This window comes from Micropterus salmoides, unplaced genomic scaffold (genome assembly GCF_014851395.1).
Source record: "Micropterus salmoides isolate LMB-PRFRI ecotype aquatic unplaced genomic scaffold, ASM1485139v1 Ms_hic_scaffold_6, whole genome shotgun sequence".
NCBI classification, from domain to species: domain Eukaryota; kingdom Metazoa; phylum Chordata; class Actinopteri; order Centrarchiformes; family Centrarchidae; genus Micropterus; species Micropterus salmoides.
Genome location: NW_024044348.1, coordinates 20,956,252 through 20,977,008, shown reverse-complemented (window position 1 = coordinate 20,977,008; position 20,757 = coordinate 20,956,252). Strand labels below are relative to the sequence as shown.

The following is a 20,757-nucleotide window of genomic DNA, read 5'->3' as shown; positions in this document are numbered from 1 at the left end:
CACAATACATTACTGATTAGTGATGCTGATTCCATATTCTGCTCCTAGGTCGCTTAGGTCATCCTCACAACTCCTCTCAGTACCCCACTCACGCCTTAGTCTGGTCACACCATTGAGAATTTTAAATCTAATCTACCTTTTATTCCTCTGGCTTTTAGTTCATTCTGATTTCACTTTGTGGTTTATGTCAAGCCCTCTCTTCTTAATTAATTATTATTCATTTTCTTTTAGTTTCTAATTTTACTACTTTGATTTTGTTTTTAACCTCGTAGGCTTACTCCTTATTCCTTTTATTCACATATACTTGTATTTGTGTATATTGTGTACTTGGAAAGCACTTTGGGTCAACACCTGTTGTTTTTAAATGTGCTATATAAATAAAAGACAGTGTGGTGTCCATGAATAAATTAAATGGCCACCGTCGGATTAAAACACGTGAAGGAGTGATAAACTTTAGACCATAAAAAATACGAGCCCACCTAAACGCAACACTGCCTGGCCGGTGGTTTTCTACCGCCCCCTTGCTCGGCCTGAAAGCGCTTCACTCTGATGACGTCACTCGCAGAGTTGTCATGGCGTCTTTGGGACCGAAGCTGCTGCTGCAATTTAGCTAAAATCTGTCGACAGTCTGTACATCGAAATGGAGAAAAATGCAACCCTGCATCGAGACACTGACGGGAGCTCTTTGTGTGCCACGATCGCGGAGGAGATGAGCGATGTTACGGCTGTCGGCGGAGTGAAAGGAACAGCCGAGAAATGCAAGAATAGTGAGGCTTCTCTCAGTACTTTGGTTAACATTGGTTGTACTAACAGCACCACAAATGTTGGTGCTCCGTGCGCCGTTAATGTCATTTCCACTGCTGGGAAGTCTGACGTGACCGAAGTGATCGAAGTCCTCCCCGTGCAGGAGGTTAAGAAGAAGGACACCGAGGCGAGTGGGTCGGGGTCCGGGGATCAGATCAGTAACGGGATGGGGCATGAATCGGCGCTGGCTGCAGAAGATAGCGAGGGTGGTGCCTCAAAGTTAGTAAACAACAAACCCGACGGGCCGTGCTCACCTCCCGCTAAGGAGAGCACAGATGCGCGGGCTGAGTTTACGGCTCGTGGAGAAAGTGAACCGACAAAACTTGCAAAACCGACTCAACTGTGTCCGGACAATGCAATCACGGTAAACGTCAAGTTGGCGCTGTCCGGTGATCACACCTTATCGGAGGGATTGCCGAGTGGGAGTGACCCCGATCCCAGCCTCGCTGGAGAGTCCCGAAGCATAGATTCACTCGAGTCCTTCTCCAACCTCAACTCCTGCCCCAGCTCCGACCTCAACAGTGATGGACTGGAGGACAGAGGACTGGCCCTGGCCCTTCAAAACGAGTACGGGGCTGATGGGACAAAGACTGCGTGCGCTAAGGACCGGGTCGCCGGCCAGTCCATATACCACATTAAGTGGATCAAGTGGAGGGAGGAGAACACGCCGATCATCACTCAGAACGAGAACGGCCCCTGTCCATTATTGGCAATTATGAATGTCCTTCTGCTTGCATGGAAGGTAAAATCCCTGCGATGAGCATAGATCAGCAGGAAATCGATTCTACGTAGGAATCGATAACTCCATACAAATAACGTTAGGCATGTTTTATAAGGATGCGCTGAGCTCCATCAGCAGTTCTTTTATGTCATTACATAACATTTAGAGTTGCTAATGGTTAACATCTAACACCAGACCTGTCACTAAGACCTAGTGGTGCCTCTCTCCCTCAGCATTTCCTGTTATAAAATACATTTCTGTCAAGACATGTTCATGTATGATTTCTCAATTGTAGCATTAGATATGTGTTTATTTCTACATGTCAGTTCATGTTGAATGCTGACAGGGGCTGTAAAGGGTTTTACAAACTGTAGCATATGGGTCCCTTTAGTAAATAGTTATGTCCTGTGTCTGGTTAACTTGTGATGCAGTGCTTTGTGTGATAAATGGGTAATTAATAAATAAACAATGGGTGTGCATGTGTCTGTTTTGCAGGTTAAGATGCCCCCTATGATGGAAATTATAACTGCTGAGCAGCTGATGGAGTACCTTGGTGAGTGTTGGTAGCTATTAAACCTGTTACACAAGAGCAATGCCACATATTATGTTACCATACTGAATCTGCCCCTCTTCTGCTTGGCAATATTAACCCGTTTTGTAACTTGCAGAAGATAAAACATTCATAAAATATCTTACTACGATAACAATAGTTTTACGGCTTTTACAGAGTCATACCAACTTGAGTAAGTGTTGTCCCGTGAGTCCACACTAACAAACTAGCCCGTAAACCTACTGGCACTGGGATTCAACAGCCTAGTAAACATCCTTGTGTTTCAAGTTCTCTCAAATGAGTGGTTACATTCTTAAGGTCAGATATATATTCCAGAGTCAACAGGGGAAGAGACCAGAACAGGGAAATCCCCCATGAGCAATGGAAACAGGAGCTATCTATTCACTCTGGCTGTCTCCTGCCCTTCATAACTAAAATGACTCTACACTATCAAAGTAGAGTGTCTGATTACAGCAAGGGGCCTTCAGAAGTAGAGCCTGTACTCTCTAGTGTCTAGTCTCCGCTCTATCAGTATCCGCATGCATGAGTAGTCTCACGTAATCCACATCACAGCATTATATGTGAATACCTTTATGGAAGACTTTCCCCCCTTACTTGTGAGCGTTAAACTTGTTTGTGTCTGTCGGCTTCTGTAGCTCAAACGATGCTCTCGTCTCTTTAAAGGACAGTTAAATAATGAAGGAAATTCTCCGTATCATCACTATGTGCATTTTCTTTTCTCCAAAAGTGCCCATTTGTGTGGTATTGGGGAGGATGACTTCACGTTGTGCTTGTGTGTAATTACAGCACACAAAGTTAATCTTGTATAATGTTGTATGACTGCTGAATAACCTCTGAACTCAGCGCTGTTTGTCGTAGTACACACACCAACAACAAGGGTGGCGATGGGAGGTGAAGTTCAGATGTGGTGTTTTAAAGTGGGTGGTGATCGTTACTCAGCAGTATGTGGTGTAGTGTGAGAGTGATCCAGCCCCATAGAGACAGACAGAGACAGATATAAAGGGAGGGCCAGGGATGAGTGAGTCCATAGTTCACTGTCTGGAGTACAGAGCAGTGAGGGGTTTTCCCTGTCGTAGACATACTGTAGTAAAACCGCTCACTGGCTGGCCTGCTGCTGGAAAAAAATGTACTGTGACAGCATAGAAATCAAGTCAGAAGAGTTTTTAAAACTGCAACCACCAGCTCCTCTGTTGTTGAGTCCAAAAGCACAAAAGTCTATGAGCCTGACTGGTGCATCACTTGAGTTTAGCTTTGTTCATAAAGCGTACATATGCGTGCTAATTAAGAGAATCAAACAAAACTTTGACCACATGATAATATTAACTGTATTTTATGCATAGATGAGCTAGTTCAGAATTGGACAGTCATTTCTCCTTGCATGGAATAGGTTAGTCATTACAGTTATAATCTTAAAAAAAAACATTAAAAGTTTTTTTTTTCCTGGATACACTCCATTCATTCTATTCGCTTGAGCAAAATGCATATGAAAGTGTGGTTTTTTTTTTTTTTTTTGCATGTGTAGCTGTTTTTATTTAATGTAACTGCTGATGACAAGAGGTCGATGGCATTCCTCTGAGTAACTCTCAGGAAAAGTATGTGTTGACAGTGCGGCGTGATACTCTTGCCAGTTCCTAATAAATTAATGATTCTCTATGAAGCATTTTGAAAAATACTTACACAAGAGTTTTAAAAGCAAGGCGTAGACTGCAACAATTTTTACCACCAATAACAAGAATATATTTGCATAACTTCCTTTGCTATTCTATTCATGTGAAATACTTGTTTCTAAAAACATACAGAACTAGAGACTTGTATAAGCAATGTACTTTTCACAACAAGAAAAGCTAAACAAACCACAACAAAACAAACTTGTGGCTTGAGGTGTCGCCATCAGATGTGTGTTTGGCGTGCCTTGAAAAATAACCACCTAACCCCTAATGTAGTGTAAAGTCTGGATTTTGTCTTGACTGATCCAGCCTTTTCTTGGGAAACAGCCAGCCCCAATGGCTATTTGAAACATCTCGAAACATCTGTCACCTTCTATACAAACGCTTAAGCCATTGAGCCATTGTGATAATCAGTGTCAATCGAGGTAGTGATTGTTTCTCTGTCAATACAATATAATACATCTCTCCTTCTGTCACTCTGCAGGAGACTACATTCTGGAAACCAAGCCTAAAGAGATATCAGAAGCTCAGCGGCTAAACTATGAGCAGGTAAGGCCTGCCTAACCACTGTGGAATATTATTATTACACAGACATGTGTTTTTGCTTATGTGTGTGCATTGGAAAGCTGCTGACTGTTCATGGTACCTGAGGAGCGCAGGGCTTTTGGGATGAACTCACTCGTTGTCTCTCTTCTCCCTCTCCTCTCTGTCGAAATCATAATTGCGCGAGTTTAAGACGAGCTCACTTTGTCTCATTGACACACTCAAAATATTTACACTGTTCTCATCGCCATTATTGATATACTTTTGCCACAGCATACAAAGTAGGTATGCGACGGTGTACTGGTTTCACGGTGTACTGTGGTATGAAAATTGACCGTTTTTATACCATGTACATTTGCTTGTCTATAGTATTGTATGCTACTGTATTAGTATTATACATTTATTTATACATACAATTTTGGGAAATTCTGAAAACCCTTCAATTTTTATTCCTTTAAGGGTCATTGTAACTGAAATAATAATAATAATTGTGTAATACTGTATAAAATGATACAGTGAAAGCATGATACTTTCTGAGACGATTATCGTACCGTGAAAATCTCATATCATTGCAACTCTAATACAAAGTAGTGTGCACACTGCTCTTATGTGGCACACATACAATAAGTATATCTGGTGCTTACAGTAGGTTTGCACATTTGCATTGAGCTAGTAGATAAAGTCAGCAGACATTCCGTAATATGGAAATAAGCATCGAGTTGATTGCAAACCACATAAAAAAGACTGCAGCTTAGCTTTTTTTCCCTCTGCTGTATAGGTTACATAAGATGTGTCTTGCAAGGCCCAGGGAACAACAGGGGTCAAGAGTGTCAGATTATGTTGTTTCACATGACTGTGAATGCTTAGAGACGCATGGCTGGGTTCAGCTCCCGGCTATTACTGAGACTGTGTGTGTGTGTGTGTCTCACTAGGAGAGGCACTTGGAGATGGAGCTCAAGCTCCCCTGCTTCCTCCCATCTCCACTGCCTGCCTACGGTGCGGTAGAGGCCCTGCCTCTCCTGCTCTTGCGTGGCAGAGCACCAGCACATCTGTGAATGATTTGAAGCCACACTTGTCCCTCATTCTGAGAGGAGAAGGAATTATGTGGAGCTTCCTCATAGAAACTCAACTGCAACGGTCTTTCTAAATTTAAGTTGAGCTGAAATACAACCTCTTAAATAAATCAGTGGTGTCCTCAGTATGCACAGTTAAAGTAAGGGAGTGGTTAGAGTTTGTGTTGCATAGTTATTATGGCAGTCTAATCCTAGACACTGCCATGGGAGCTCTTTTGCATGTGGGTGTCCTCATGTCCTCATGTGTGTTGTGGTTGACACAGTATATGAAGACTACAGTGGGCAGGGCTCCGCAATGCTGGAAGCTGGGATCTAAAAGAGAGCAAGTCGGAAAAGTGTTTATGTGCATGTCAAACAAAAGGTGTCCCCTTCTTTATATCGTGGAGAGATGTGTTTTCATTGCTTATTAAGTTGCTATAAAATACAACGGTAGCCACCTTGACTTTGAAAAGAGCTGCATGAGTTCACAACAGAAGTGGTTCTATTTATAAATTCAGCTTAAAAGACATCATCTGTCACAGGAGTGTATAAGGATTAAAATAGCAGTTGCATGGCTGCTCTTTAGGTATTGTTAAATATTTACTCAGAGGAGCTGTGGAAGTGAGGGTATAGCTTTGCTCTGCTTTTGTCACAGCAGACTCCGCTCAACAGCACTCTTACGAGACAATTCATCCATGATGACTGTTCAGCCACTGGAGGAAATGAGTTGTCATGTTCAAGAAGCCTCTTTTCTTTTAATTTGGTGTCATTCACAGTGATGGCCATTGTTCAAAAATGTTTCTTAAACCTTTCTTTTGCTCTAAGCAAAGCAGATAAAATCCCAACGTGGGTTTCGAAAAGCACCATAACCCTAGCCTGTTTGATGATGAATGAATGCACATGTTTCATCCATATCTGTTAGGTAGACACCCTGGTAATCAAATGAAAGGCCCTCTCACTGTAAATCTATTTCTCAGTGACTAAGCAGAGATATCAACTGAGAGAGACGAAAACATGATGAGAAATTGCTGATGGTGACGTCAAAGAAAGACAAAGAAGTGTTTTTAAAAAAAGTTACAATCATAAAAGCTCATAACTGGAGAGACTATCACCGTGTTAGAAAGTCACTTAAAGTCACAGCTTTAATTCAAGCGGGTTCCATGTAATTATAAGATCAGAGATTAAGCTTTACACAGGGTTATCAGCTTGTTAGGTGCACGTCATGTACATCTAATTCATTACAATAGTTGCAATGCAAAAAAAAAATTAAAATCTGTATGAAGCTTCACGTTCAGAAAGGCGTGGGTTCATCTGTAGTTAGCGGTGTTGCTGGATTACATTATATTGAGAGGTGTTTGGTGCACTTATGTATGTAAATGGGGGCTGACAAACACTAGAAACATAAGGTATCAGCAGCTGCTACTGTGTGCCAGGGTTCATAAAAGATATGATCTACATTATGAGACACTGCTCCCACTGATGGGTCATGGTATTATTTAATATATTACTATTGTCCTCCAATGATTAATATGTTGTTTTTTAGGGTTCATAGATCTGGTTTCAATATTTTTTAAACTCAAAATGCAACATAGGGGATAACGGCTCATTCTCCAGTATTCAGAGGCGAAGCAACTTTGTGTTATGTAATTGCCCATGGAGTAAAACTTTATTGTAGTTTGAGTTCTCTGCTGCATGTTTTAATTGCTACACATGCATTATAAATTGGGACTCTGTTAAGAAATAAAAGCTTTGCGAGAACCAAATCCCTCATCTTGGCCTTATAATGCCAGATATTCTGTTAACTGCCAGTTAATTACATCTACTTAAGATTTTGTTTTTAGGTAAAATTTATGGTAAAAGTCAATAGCGAGAGAAGCAGAGTGAGCTTCTCTTAATAGACAGTTGAGGAGTCAAAGTAAAAATATGGAAAAGTCTCAGCAGAGTATTGTGCTAATGTAACACGGTGGAAATGCACCGAACACAAACACAGATGAATGTGAGTGATGCAGTGCTAATCATCTCTTCAAGCGCTCATCTGCTGTTTGAGCCGTCTGCCCTAAAGTGAAGCGATGTGGTCCATTACCCAGCCCTGATAATCCTGCCATCACTGCTGCTCATAAGCGTCCTAATCCACATGCTCTGATGGGCCAGCTGAAGGCTTTTCACCTCAGCTCTCTGCGCCTGCTCCCGCGAAGCTGGAGTAGCTCAGCACTCATGGGGCATACAGAATCTCTACTGTAAACTTAAAAATAGAGTCGGCACACCACACTGTTAAAAATCTAACAACTGATTGTGTGACATTTGCAGCCATTAGTGTGTCAAAGCGAGCTGCATATACTGTGGTGGAAATGAATATCATGAAAAAATAATGAAATTCAGAATATTTGAAGGTATTCCACTTATGAAGTAACCTAACTGAAGTGTTGTGTGTGTCATTCTGTGAGGTTTTATTTACATTATGCTTGGAATTCTTATTTTGGACAGCAGAATTAAAATGATGAAACGATATGGTTACAACACTTTAATATGATACCGCTGAAAGTTGATGAACAGTGAAATCAAATTATCATCCAGCCCTGCAAAGTAGAACTGCTGTTTGTACACTCAGGTTTATTGTTCTGGTATGTGTAAAATAATTGGCTTTGCTCTCTGTAATTTTTCTTGTATCTCTACCGTGAAAGAGTTCAAATTAAATGGAAATCACCCGTAATAGAGATATAGGGCTCAGCTGCAAGGCTTATCTTGATCTCAGAGTGAAATGGCAGCAGAGGTTTAGAGCCAGCTGGGAAACATTTGGTCTGAGGCTGAATGCAAAAATTTGTCTGTTTTGGTTCGCAGGTGTGTGGGTGAATTCATTTGACATATGGCATACATGATGTGATGTATGTGTATATATGTATTAAAGGATGAATGCTAGTCATAGTGGAGACAGTTCATTCTCATCTTTCTTCATATTTATGTTTATGCCAGCCTTTATAACCTTTTCCTCTTCAAACCGTTTGACTTTTAGAACAATGCATCCAGCAACATGTATGCAAGCACATTAATAACAGAATAAATAAATTTGCTAAGCAAAGTGCAAAAGCACTCTATTTCTTTAAAATTGTGAGAAAGCAAAGTGTGCTGATATTTATTACATATGTTACATATAAACTAAAAAATATTTTTTATGTCATTTTCACATTTGACCAATACAATCAGTCTCATACACCACACACATTGGAAACATGTGGACAGAAAAAGATCAAACCACCAACTTTACAATTAATGTCCAGCTGAATTTTGCCTGGATCTGATTTTACTACCTCTGATACCTTTCTTATCAGTGTAAAGAGCAAAAAGCAGCATGGAATGGTATTTTACTCGTTTCTTTTTGGGCCACATGAAGAAGAGAAGACTAATCCAATTAAAAGCAATCCAGTTAAAACCTACAGGAACCTAGTGGTTGATTTATTTTAATGAATCTTGTAATCACCCAGCCTTTGGTACAACTGATGCCGTTAGTTGTATTATGTTTTAGAGAAATCACAATTGCAACAGTCAGCATCTGCCACTGTGCATTCCCTTGTGTGAAACACACAAACACCGGTGAGATGGAAAAGAGGTGTTATGGAATTGGCTGCACAGATCTAGAAAGAATTCTTACGGACTGCTGAAGGCAAAAGAGGAGTGAGGCAAGGTGAAGCAATACTACTCAGTGTCTGAGTAACATTAACAAAGCAAGCACACAGTTTTCTATGGCTTTCTACAGTTCTACAGTTTTCTTTCGATGAAACATGTCATAACATTAAAACATATTTACAAACGTGTCCATTGAGAAACAGAAAATTATTTGAAGACTATTTTGACCAGGCTGCTGCTTTGTGTTCTGGGTTTGAAGGGGTTCTAGGTTTTTACTCAGTAAATGTATCTTTATGCCTTCAGACTTTGTTTTGTGTGGCGTTACTTCCCTGGTGGAAACTTGATTTTTGCCTACATTTAAATGTCCACTATCCAGTACATAGCATGATGCGGCAATGCTATAGATTCTGATGGCCTTTGCTTTATCAAGATTTTTGTGTTTTCCTCTTGGTACCTTCTACTGTAGTGACTCATTTCAACTTACCAAAAAAAAGTGAACAAAATGTGTTACTCATTTTATGTGAATTAATAATTGTTCTGTTGGGAAGGTCCACTGACCTCATTAAATAATGATGGCCTTCACTAGAGGTGTAAGTGAACTCTGTACTGGTTTGTTACAATATGGAATAATTCTATAACTTAATGAGTGAGCCGTGAGAATATATAATGGACACTGATTTCTGTGGAACAACTTACAATATAATACAATCTAAGTTAACAGGCTAGATCCTTAAAATGGCCACAGAATCGAATTATCAGTCTGACATGACTGTACTGAAAATTTGAACATTTTAGGGTCTAGTGGGCTCGAGGGTTTAGGTTGCTGACCATGTAGTGAAAACGTTCCCTGTTTGAGTCCTGTTGTGTTTTATGAGCCCTTTTCATGCACTGAATACAATGCTAACTTCATCTATCTGTTAAAGTGATGATTTTGTCATTCAGACATGGGTGATTTTTAAGTTAGTGGTCGGCTACATTCAGACATGACTGCACATTTACAGAAAGAGCTGGGTGTTCATGGGATATTTGTGTTATTTTGCAGCTGAAGCCTTAATTAATGACCATTGTGTTGCATGTCATCTTTCCTCTTCCTCACCCCTCATTTTTTGTCATGTCTCAACTGTTCACTATCAAAAGTAAAGGCAAGAAAATCAAACAAAGGTAGTGTTAATTGCAGGCCTATTGGACTGCATTATATTGTCAAGTGTTCCTCATATTTTGTCCACCCCTTGGTAGTATTATTAAAGGGAAATATCATGTCTCACAATGACGGGCCTGAGAGCTTCCACAGACATTTAATATGAAATGGTTTCCTGGCAGAGACTTCCATCTCTTCCTGTGGTTGTAGCTTGATTGACAATACACAGAGCAGAACCCAATAAGTGCAGTAAATATGAAACACTCAACTTTGTCACAGTGATGTAACTATAAAGCAGGCATATTTGACAAAACCAATTGAAGACGTGAGTTTGTGCAGTTTTTTTGCATTGTATAAGAATAAATGGCAGCTAATGGTTTCTCGTTAACATAGAAAAATCAATCCCTGAGAGCTCGAGCTGTGCTGACTGTGTGTAGACAACCAGGAAGAATGGAACCGATAACGACCGCTTACAGTGCATGAAAACAGCTGGATTGGACACAGCTTTTGGTTCTGTATAATGTTTACAATACACATGCAAATAAGTCTCTTTTTTTTTTAAATCGGACCCATTGTTCTCCTTGTTTCCCAGAACATGAGTGATGCCATGGCAGTGCTGCACAAGCTGCAGACAGGTCTGGATGTGAACGTGAAGTTCACAGGGGTGCGCGTCTTCGAGTACACCCCAGAATGCATTGTGTTTGATCTGCTGGACATCCCTCTCTACCATGGATGGCTGGTTGACCCCCAGGTGAGATGGACCTGACTCATCAATGCTGTTTCTCTATGCCTTCCTGAAACCCAACGTGTCTTACTGTTCCTGCTCTGTCATTCACTACAAATGTTAAGATATTCTACCTGCTAGTTCTTGCCATTTGTCTGGGTTTGCTTTCACACCTGTAGTTCAGTTCACTGTTGCCATCTAGTTTTTTGTCTGTTTTGTATTAACTTATCATGACAGGAAACTCTTTCTTAGAAAAGTTTGTTATCCTTCATCATCAGCAATATATGAACACAGTTTATTCTGGTATGTGAGCTTTACTAAGCTTTGTTGCACCTTATGGTGCATTTATCTTCTCTAGAGCTCAGGAATAAATAGATGGTTATGAGCATTATTAGTCATGATTGAAGCTTAACCTCATGTGTCTTTTGTTTGAAACGGACATATAGAAACAGGACGAAAACCTGCCATCTTATACCATATGTGCTGGATATAGTAGGTTATGTAAAACAGAATTTACATAATGCTTACTTAACTGCCTTAATATTCATACTAATAACAACTATGACTACACAGTCCTGTGCTTGGTCCAGTTTGCGTTCCCACCACAAACTAACCGCTCCAGAGTTCTCTTGGAAGCAGACCACCTCCTTTTTAGGTGTTTAAATGACAGCATTCACACCACCCCAAATAACGGTAATTAATGCGTAAATGTACCAGAGTACAGTGCCAAAAAGGAATCAAGTTTACACAGCGATAGTAGTTCCAGTGTGAACCCTGTGTTATAAATTATAAATCTACTGTGCCTCTTAGTAAAACAGTAGCAAAGCTTGGTGAATGTTCTTTCCCACAGTTTTTATCTTTGTTTGCAGATGCATGACATTGTCAAGGCAGTAGGCAACTGCAGCTACAACCAGCTGGTAGAGAAGATAATATCCTGCAAACAGTCCGACAACAGCGAACTGGCAGGAGAAGGTGAGTGTTTTCCCTTCACTCGCTACTTTCTGACCTGCCTTGACTCCCCTCCTGTCTCATCCTCATCTCTTTGTACATACCACCATCTTCTTTGTTTCGGCACAAGTGCAACAATAATTCAGTGGCATATTCATTACATCCAAGGAAGGTTAAAATCAAGGGCAACTGTACTGGATTGACGATACTCGAAAGACGTTTCGCCTCTCATCCGAGAGGCTTCTTCACTTCTGGGTTTTGGGGTCAATTCATTACATGCAATGTGTTTACATGACTGTCAAGTGCACAACACATTCTGCACAAAACCACAGGCCGAGCTCAAATAAAACCAGGACATACATGTGGCTACTCATCAAATGACCTACTTCCACACAGCTCAGTTTTCTTACCAGCTGTCAGTAATATCTCCACTAAAAATATTTGCTCATTCAACACTGAGCTTCCTGAGTAATTGTCTATTGGGCTGCTGCCAAGTCAACACATCAAGCCCTCAGTCAATGATGATATTGATACGGGAGGTTCACTCCTCTTGTATTTCTGCATTTGTAGCATACAAGTTCCTTGTGGATTTAAGTGGTTTGATGCTGATGCTGCCCATCACTGCTTGAAGAGATGAATTTGTAACCACTTTAAATGGACTGTTTTAACTCTGAGAAATCTAAACATCTCTTCAGTTTTGTTGTCATGCTTTACTGTGTTTTAACAGGAAGTAGTCAATAGTTAGCTGCATTTTCTCTAAAAGTCGAGGCTCCTTCTAGGCTCGACTGCCTCTCGGGCTGTTTGAGTATCACACTGAGTTTGTGGCTGTTTGCTCCAAATTGAATGCTGCTCTGTCTTACAGATGTCTCTCACCATCTGCCTCTCAGCCTATATTGAGTTCACTAAAGTAACTTCAGCCAGTTCCAGCAGTACAGAGGCAGAAGGTTCAAATAGCTGCTACAGCAGGGTTTCCAACATGCTTTCCAAAGAGTGACCTATGTTCATGAATGAGTAAGGACAAGCTTGGTTGTTGATTGTAGTGCAGATGACTCATCCAGTGGTCTGTGGTCTACTGATTAAAATATTTGTAAATCAAAAAGAATTCAGTAACAAATTCCAGCTATGCCTGAGCCTTACTGAACTAAATAACTGATTATTAAGTGACAGCTGAAGTTTATCGAAATAAAAGCATCATCAGCAACATGGACATAAAATCACTCAATTTAAAATCTGTCTGTATTTTCTAGAAAATGCATAGGCTAAAAGCATAAACAAAGACTCAATAAAAAGTTCAAGTAAGTACTTATGATGGGCCCATGTTTCTTCTTTGACTGATCAATCACAAATTCAGTCTCTCTTCTCTTTGTTTTCCTGTATGTTACTTCCTCCACCCTTCTCTCGACCTAGGCATCGTGGCAGAGCAGTTTCTGAGCAGCACAGCCACCCAGCTGACATACCACGGCTTATGTGAGCTCACATCCACCGTACAAGAGGGAGAGCTCTGTGTCTTTTTCAGGAATAACCACTTCAGCACCATGATCAAATATAAGGTAAATTTAAAAAAAAAAGCTGTGACAACACCTTCACTGTTTTATTTTATTTTTTTGTATGAGTCAGATTGAGAATCATGTGTGGCACTTACTTTAGAAATAGCAGAAACTTAAATAAGTCAGGATGTGCTATGAACTGTCCATCCAGTCAGTGTCAGGCATCTTGAGGCCTTGTACTTTTACAGGACACTGTGTATTTGTATGTAATATTTTATTGGGTGTTTCTCACCACATAAAAGTAGATATCTTTTTTGTTTCATTGCTAATGTTCAGACAGATAAAAATACCTTTAGCGATCTTAAAAAGACTTCCCTATGTCTTTCTGTGAAGTAAACATAATAAACTTGCTTTAATTAAATGCTTCTCTGTGGGCTATAGGCAACGAGTGTAATTATTATTTTCAGTAGGTTAAGAACTAGTTATCAGTGTATAAGTGTTACCATTTACCTGTTAGCAAAATTCTTCTGTTCCTCTCTCTAGTCTGCTAAATCTCCTCTGTATTTTCCCAAAGTGTTCACTTCACAGACCTGCCATAACATGTTCTTCAAACTGATGAAAGCTAGGTGTTTCTGTATGACAGATGTACAATCTTAGACTAATCACTAATGTGCCTATAAGAGGTCCCAGTGAGTACACACACGTCTGCAACCCATCTCTAACAGCCCCTGCCCACAGCTGGCTCGCTGTATCACTGCAGCTCCAAAAGACCTTTCCTGTTATCTACAGGAGGGGAAGTGGAGCCTGCTTTCTTTCAAAGTAAGCATACTACTCCTCAGTTGCCAATGTAAGCAAAGCTGTGTGGATCACCTACAACCCTCAGACAAAACATTATGACAGAAGTTCTAAGCTGCAGACTGTTACATGGAAGTAGTCGCACATGCTAAACAACCATAAACCGGTTGTGTACTAACAGTCGAAAACATGCGGCCATGTTGGTCTGTATTGCAGCACAGATAAGATGTGGATGTAATGTGTGTGTGGTTGTTTTCTAGGGCCAGCTGTACCTCCTGGTCACAGACCAAGGTTTCCTGACAGAGGAGAAGGTCGTCTGGGAGAGTCTGCACAACGTTGACGGGGACGGCAACTTCTGTGATTCTGACTTCCGGTTGCGGCCTCCTTCCGATCCAGAGACTGTGTACCGAGGCCAGCAGGATCAGATAGACCAGGTCTGAGCACTGATGCAGGCAAGACTAGCAGAACCAGCAATTGTCCACTCCAAAACCAGCATGTGCTTAATCATGACATGCTATTCACACAATCAGTAGAACACCAAAAGTCATAAGAGTCAAAAAGAAACCAAACACATGACATCAAATCCCTGGAAACATTAGAGAAAAGTCAACCATGTACCATCTCAGGCTTTATAAAAATGAAAATAATTCCTCAATAAAAGATGTGTTATAATCCTGATCTGAAAAAAATCTGAAAAGCACCTGGAAAGGTACCCCCCCTTCGTTCTCATCCATGCTTTGCTGTACCACATTGTCTCCACACTGGTCCCTATCAATGGCTTTATGTATCCCGTCAATTTTACTGGTTTCACATCTGTCCTCTTGGCCAGAGTGGTCCAGACACAGCGCTCGCTTATAAACTGTCTACCTTGCTCCCACACACACAAACCAGACAAGAGCATGGGGGCTATTACTTTTTATTCTCCCTTCTCACACAGGCCCAGCCCTCCTTATCTACAAGAAAAATCTGTTCACTTAGATTGGGAAAAAAATTTTAATTTGCTGTGACAAAGGATGTAACATAATAGAAAATACTGAATATATTACAATGGATAACACCTGTTTTGTTAACTGTGCCACAACTAATTACTACAAAAGATATAAAGAAGAAATTAAAATTAATGAAGACAGACGCAAATGGCTCAGCTAACAAGTCAGGAACTGTGGTTGTGGATTGCGGCTGTGCTTGCGTGTGGATTGGTCTGTGTGCAGTATAGCCTGAGGGACAACCAAGTTCAGCTGTAGCACTAGATATATACACTTAAGCATCACAATGACAGCTTTACTCACAAATCATCAAGTCTTTCTCTCTCTTTGTGCATGCTCATGTGTGTCAGGACTATCTGATGGCGTTGTCACTGCAGCAGGAGCAGCAAAGCCAGGACCTACAGTGGGAGCAACTCCCCGAGGGCATCAGTGACCTAGAGCTGGCGAAAAAGCTTCAGGAGGAGGAGGACCGACGAGCCTCCCAGTACTACCAGGAGCAAGAGCAGGAGCAGGCGGCAGCTGCAGCAGCAGCAGCAGCAGCGGCGGCACAGGTGGGGAGGGAGGGGTCGAGGGAGATAGAAGCAGGTGGGAGAGGGAGGGGGAGTAGGACTTTGAACAAATCTGGGGCATTTAATGTAGCATGGAGGGAAGACATTGCCTTTTAGAAACAGATGGATGTCTGTATCAGAGAGTTTGAGCTGTAAAGAAGAAATTAAGGATGAAAAAGCGACATTAGCATTCTTTTTTTCTTATACTGCTGCCAGCCTTCACTGTGAGATCAAGGCACAGGCATTGTCCCTGGAACTGCTTGGGACAGTGATTACACCTCCTTGTTGCAGATATGTGCAATACGCAGTATGTTGATTATAAATTACATAATCAGAACTGATGTTTCATTGCACCTTTTTAAAGAAGCTTTTGGGTCATGTTAGCTTCTCTGATAGAGCTGTCTTTTCTGTCCTGTTTTTTTTTAAGCATCTTTTTAATCAATTTTTCCAACATTTTACCGGTTTCCCAATTGTCTTCTCATTGGTTGGCCAGAGTGGTCCAGACACAGAGCTTGCTGCCTCGCTCCCACACACACAGACTAGACAAGAGCATGGGGGCTATTACTTTTTATTCTTCTGCATGCCTTTTTCCATCATGTATTTCTGAACAGCGTATAAAAATAAGAATGTTGAAAAAAAAAGAAGAAACAAAACAAAAAAACTCACTTTCTTTTCTTACTCTTTTTTTTTTTTAAAAGCATTGTCAGCAACATTGACAACATTTAAAAGAATAAAGTCATATAAATACTTAACAGACCCTGTCTTTCACCTCTTATAAGGTTATATTATATCTTATAAGGTATGCTATTACATTTACATTCAAACATGACACAATATTTATGAGGAGAATGTCACCGTATTTTAAATAATAATTGAATGGTTTCCAGACTTCTTCATAAACACTTAGTCTTAGTATATGCTATTTTTTCCTAATCCCACACTATGTGCCACCATTTATCCAGGCATTAAGATTTTGCTTATCCAGTTCAGAGCAATAAATAGCTTTGCTTGTAATATACACATATCTATGAATTTATACTGTTTTGCTGTTGGGTCCTGTTTGTGCAGCAGGGGGGCCAGCAGGAGCCTGCCGAGGGAGATGAGGCGGACAGAGGAGGTGCAGGAGCAGGTGGAGCAGCGGCCGGCGCTGGGACGGCAGCAGCCAGAGCCACCCCCAGCCCGGGAAAACACTCCTCCAGCGGGGAGCGCAAAGCCAAGAAAGAATCGAAGGAAAAAGACAAATGTGTTATTTTGTAACATACAGCGTGTCTGTGAGTGTGTGTGTTTTGTGCATTTGCTTATCTGTGAGAAAGGGGACAGCATTTGTTTCTCCAGAGACTGGACATACAACGCGCAGACCCGACTTGACAACAAACAAGGGAAGACGTTTGAGGAGAGGCGCGACAAGACTAACGGAGGTTTTGCTGTTTCCCAAACCACTGGTGCCTGCTATCCTCTATCCTCAGTGGAACCTGGACACCAGAGGAAGGGACATAAAAACAACAACAACAACAACAACTACCCCTTATCTTTCATAGAGTCGGCCAAACTTTGTTACAAGCTGAACAGTGCACTATATTTGTGATGTGGGGTCAAGTTTATTCGGGGTGGTATGTTTTATAGCAAAAGACATAATCTGAAGGAACAAAAGGTCACCCTCTCACCATGTCCTCCCCCCACCCCCCCACAAAATCAATGATTTTTATTTTTTGCAGCTTATAACCTTTTTTGTACATTTCAATATTTACAAAAAATATTTAGACATCCCACTTTTTTTGTTTCAATTGAGTTAAGTTGATGCCAAGACTCACATTTTATTTATGTGTCTGTGTAAGAGCTAGCTTTTGGGAGAGGTTTATTTTTTGTTTTGTAAGCTGACAGGTATTTCTCATAATATTGCCTGTTGGAAATCAGTGTAACACTATTTGTCTCCCCTCTGAAACACTATGTACTTAAGGGTTAATTAATGCCAGATAGCTGCCTGATACTGTAGCTACGCAACAATACTCATCACAGCTTGCCCTGTTCAGATTTGCCTTACCAGAGTATGGCTGTGTTGTATTCAGCTCTGTTTGAATGTGAGTGTGAGTTTGTTTTCACATCTATGGTATGTACAGAACGTGTGGGCTATGTTGGTATAATGGCGTGTGGTATGCATGTCTCATTTGCTGAGCATCGCTGATGTAACAAGTTTCAATTTGGAAATAGCTAAAACGTTTATGCCGTATTCGTTAAGCTACAAATTCTGGATGTTTAACGTCTTTTATGTTGTAATTTTTTTTCACAAAAACGTTTACGTTTGAGAAAGTCAAACTGAGAATAATTGAGGGATTTTGTCTGAATCCGATGTTCTTGTTTTGATTAGATGGCAACCAGTTTAGAGTGTATGGTAGTTTTGTTTTTTCTTTCTCACGGTCTCTTCTGGCAGCTTCCTGAAGAGATGCAGTATGCGTGCTGGCACTATCGTGATCACCTCTGTTCTTGGTCCTGGATGTAGTTCCATTGCAGCCAGGTTTTTGAAAAGAAATACCACAGAATTCCACTATTTGCACGCACTGCTCCTCTAAACTGGGAAAGTTCATTTTATATTTGTGAACATGTCCTATTCTTTTCCACAATCCAGACCAACATCAGACATCATCTGTGACATCAAGATATACAGCATGCTTTTCGACTTCATTTACGATGTTCTTCTGTTATCTGTGGAAAATAAGCTGAGCTGTCGGGGGGGGGTATAGGATATACATAATGAATACTGAAATTCTGTGGTATCACCTTTTTACTTGTGTGCATTTCACTGCAGCATTGAGCGTGCAAACACATGATGTACATATTTACTTAATGCATTCTTATAATGGATTTAGCTAGTGGTGTGTGCCATTATTGTACCATGGGACTGCCTCCTGAGAAATTTTTCTATCTATACATTCCAAGTGGATGCCTTGACTCAAGCCTTCTGTTACAGATGGAGGGAGACAGTTGTCATAGGAGGGCTTTTTGCAGTGCTTGTGCAGTGGTCTCCATTATTTTGTTCAGTGAGAACAAATTCAGTGTCAGGACAGGACGATTACATGGAGGCAGCAGGCTATCTACTGTTTGGAAACACGTTCTTATGGGCTTCGTGTAATGGCTGCAGTTTGAGCTCCTTTTGGCCCTAATAGAGTGTGTGTGTGTGTGTGTGTGTGTGTGTGTGTGTGTGTGTGTGTGTGTGTGTGTGTGTGTGTGTGTGTGTGTGTGTGTGTGTGTGTGTGTGTGTGTGTGTGTGTGTGTGTGTGTGTGTGTGTGTGTGTGTGTGTGTGTGTGTGTGTGTGTATAAACGCCTTAGAACATTTAAACATAATTTATAGGAAGGAAACAGGTGTATTACCAGAATGAGACAATCCATGCATTTTTTCACATTCAGAAATACTCTCAGGCCTTTTTTCTGAAGGGACATATCCTCGAGTGTCTTTATGTATTGGCACAGTTCCTCGGCCTGTCATCACGTTCTCAGTCACAACTTTTAAGTATCTGTATGTATACACACACAACTGTTGTGACACTTTGAAGGACTTAACACTATATTCTTTAAGACCCTCATTGTTGAACTTCACTCTAAAAAAAACAACAATGAATCAAGCTGCTCTTCTCGTAACGTGGACTACCTGATAAAAAAATAAAAACCTCCATAGTCATGGTTAAGGAACATTTTTAATCATGTAGACCTTTCTTCATTGACTCCTTGGCAGTTTTTTCCCCCACTCCATGCAGCTTTAATTAATAATACATATTATTATAAGGTGAAAGCAAGAAAGCAGAGGGAAGGCTTTTTGGCAACATTGTGCATTTTTTTTTTTGAGTTTCATCTCATTTATATCTCAGCCCATCAAGTGAACATGCTGATTAAACATTCCAGTGGAAGTTTAAAAAAGATGAAATGTCACTTAGGGCAGGTTTGAATTCATATGGAAAATGTTGGTTGGTGTTTGTATGAGTGAAAAGAGCAAGGAGTGAAACATGCCACACATTATTATTATTAATTATCATTATTATTTCAGTTTTAATACTGTGCATTAGCTTGCTATCCCTTGTCATTATTACCAGAATTTGATATTTTTGTTGTAATGTGTTTGTTTCACCCTAGTTCCTAAAATGAATTGATAAGAAGGATATTGTGTGTTCAGTGTCTCAAAGTGGTTTCTTGTCTGCTTTGTAAAAGTGATGGTGGGTAAGTGCTGTAAAAATTTGTGTTTTGACAAGGTGGTTGTTGAACAAATTGTGGTTGTAATTGGTTTTGCACTGTTACATTGATATGCACTAACAGAAGAGAAACATACCTCATTTTATACAGAACATAAATTGTGCAAGAGTGCGATTGTTCTTTGGGTACCTTTTAAAAACTGAATAATGGCCAAAAGAATGATCTCAACCAGGTAGCTGGTAGTAGCTTAAGCCAGCTGAATATTATTAATTTGTAAATGAAAGGGCTGTTTAAATGTTTTGGCTTAAAATGAACAAGTACATATGTTAAAAAATAGTACCACGTCAATAGAACTTGCTGCAATTTGATATATTCAGGTTAGTGGTGCACCTACACCAGACAAAGGTACCAGCGCACAGCTCATAGATGAGGAAGATATCAATTACAACAATAGAGAGATGGATGCCATTTGAATTGTCTAAAAGAAGTGTTTTTTTTCTACAGAAGAAGAAAATATGTAGACACTGGTACTCGACCCAATTTGTATGTGCACCCCTAATTCAGGTTGTTATTTTGCAAGGTCCAGAGTCCATCATTTAACCACAAAACTTTTCAAATATGCTCAAACATTTACAAACAGAACAAGGGGGAAAAGGTTACTTTATAAGGCTTGAGCGTTATCATCTATGTAGCAGAGGGAAATGTTCATTCTTGTTGTATGAGACACACATCCAGACTGCTGAACAATCTAAAGGGAGATGTTTTCTTTTAATGCAATATCAAACTCCCAGATTTTACTTTGTGGTGCATGTATAGTGTGGACTGAAACGTTAGGCAGAGTAAAAAGAAATTAACTTCCCCAAGAATATAATTTCTGTATGACCCATTATATTTATATTTCATGTGAAACATAAGCGAAAGAAAGGTGTTTGAATATGGGAGGTTACTCATTTGTGTTGATTTTAATGTTCA

General features: G+C 40.3%; 1 protein-coding gene across 2 annotated transcripts; it reads left to right on the top strand.

Annotated features, from left to right (window-relative positions):
* The first annotated feature begins 559 nt into the window (after positions 1-559).
* Positions 560-19,956, top strand: mindy2 (MINDY lysine 48 deubiquitinase 2). 2 transcript variants are annotated; one of them, XM_038701255.1, is made up of 9 exons: positions 560-1,546; positions 2,021-2,078; positions 4,248-4,312; positions 10,710-10,868; positions 11,711-11,813; positions 13,197-13,339; positions 14,332-14,505; positions 15,408-15,608; positions 16,677-19,956. In XM_038701255.1, exons 1-9 carry the CDS (start codon positions 641-643, stop codon positions 16,860-16,862), a joined length of 1,995 nt encoding a protein of 664 aa, XP_038557183.1. In that variant the 5' UTR covers positions 560-640; the 3' UTR covers positions 16,863-19,956. The 2 variants fall into 2 exon arrangements, with proteins under 2 accessions (XP_038557183.1, XP_038557182.1); XM_038701254.1 differs by having other exon boundaries at positions 16,674-19,956.
* The last annotated feature ends 801 nt before the right edge of the window (positions 19,957-20,757 follow it).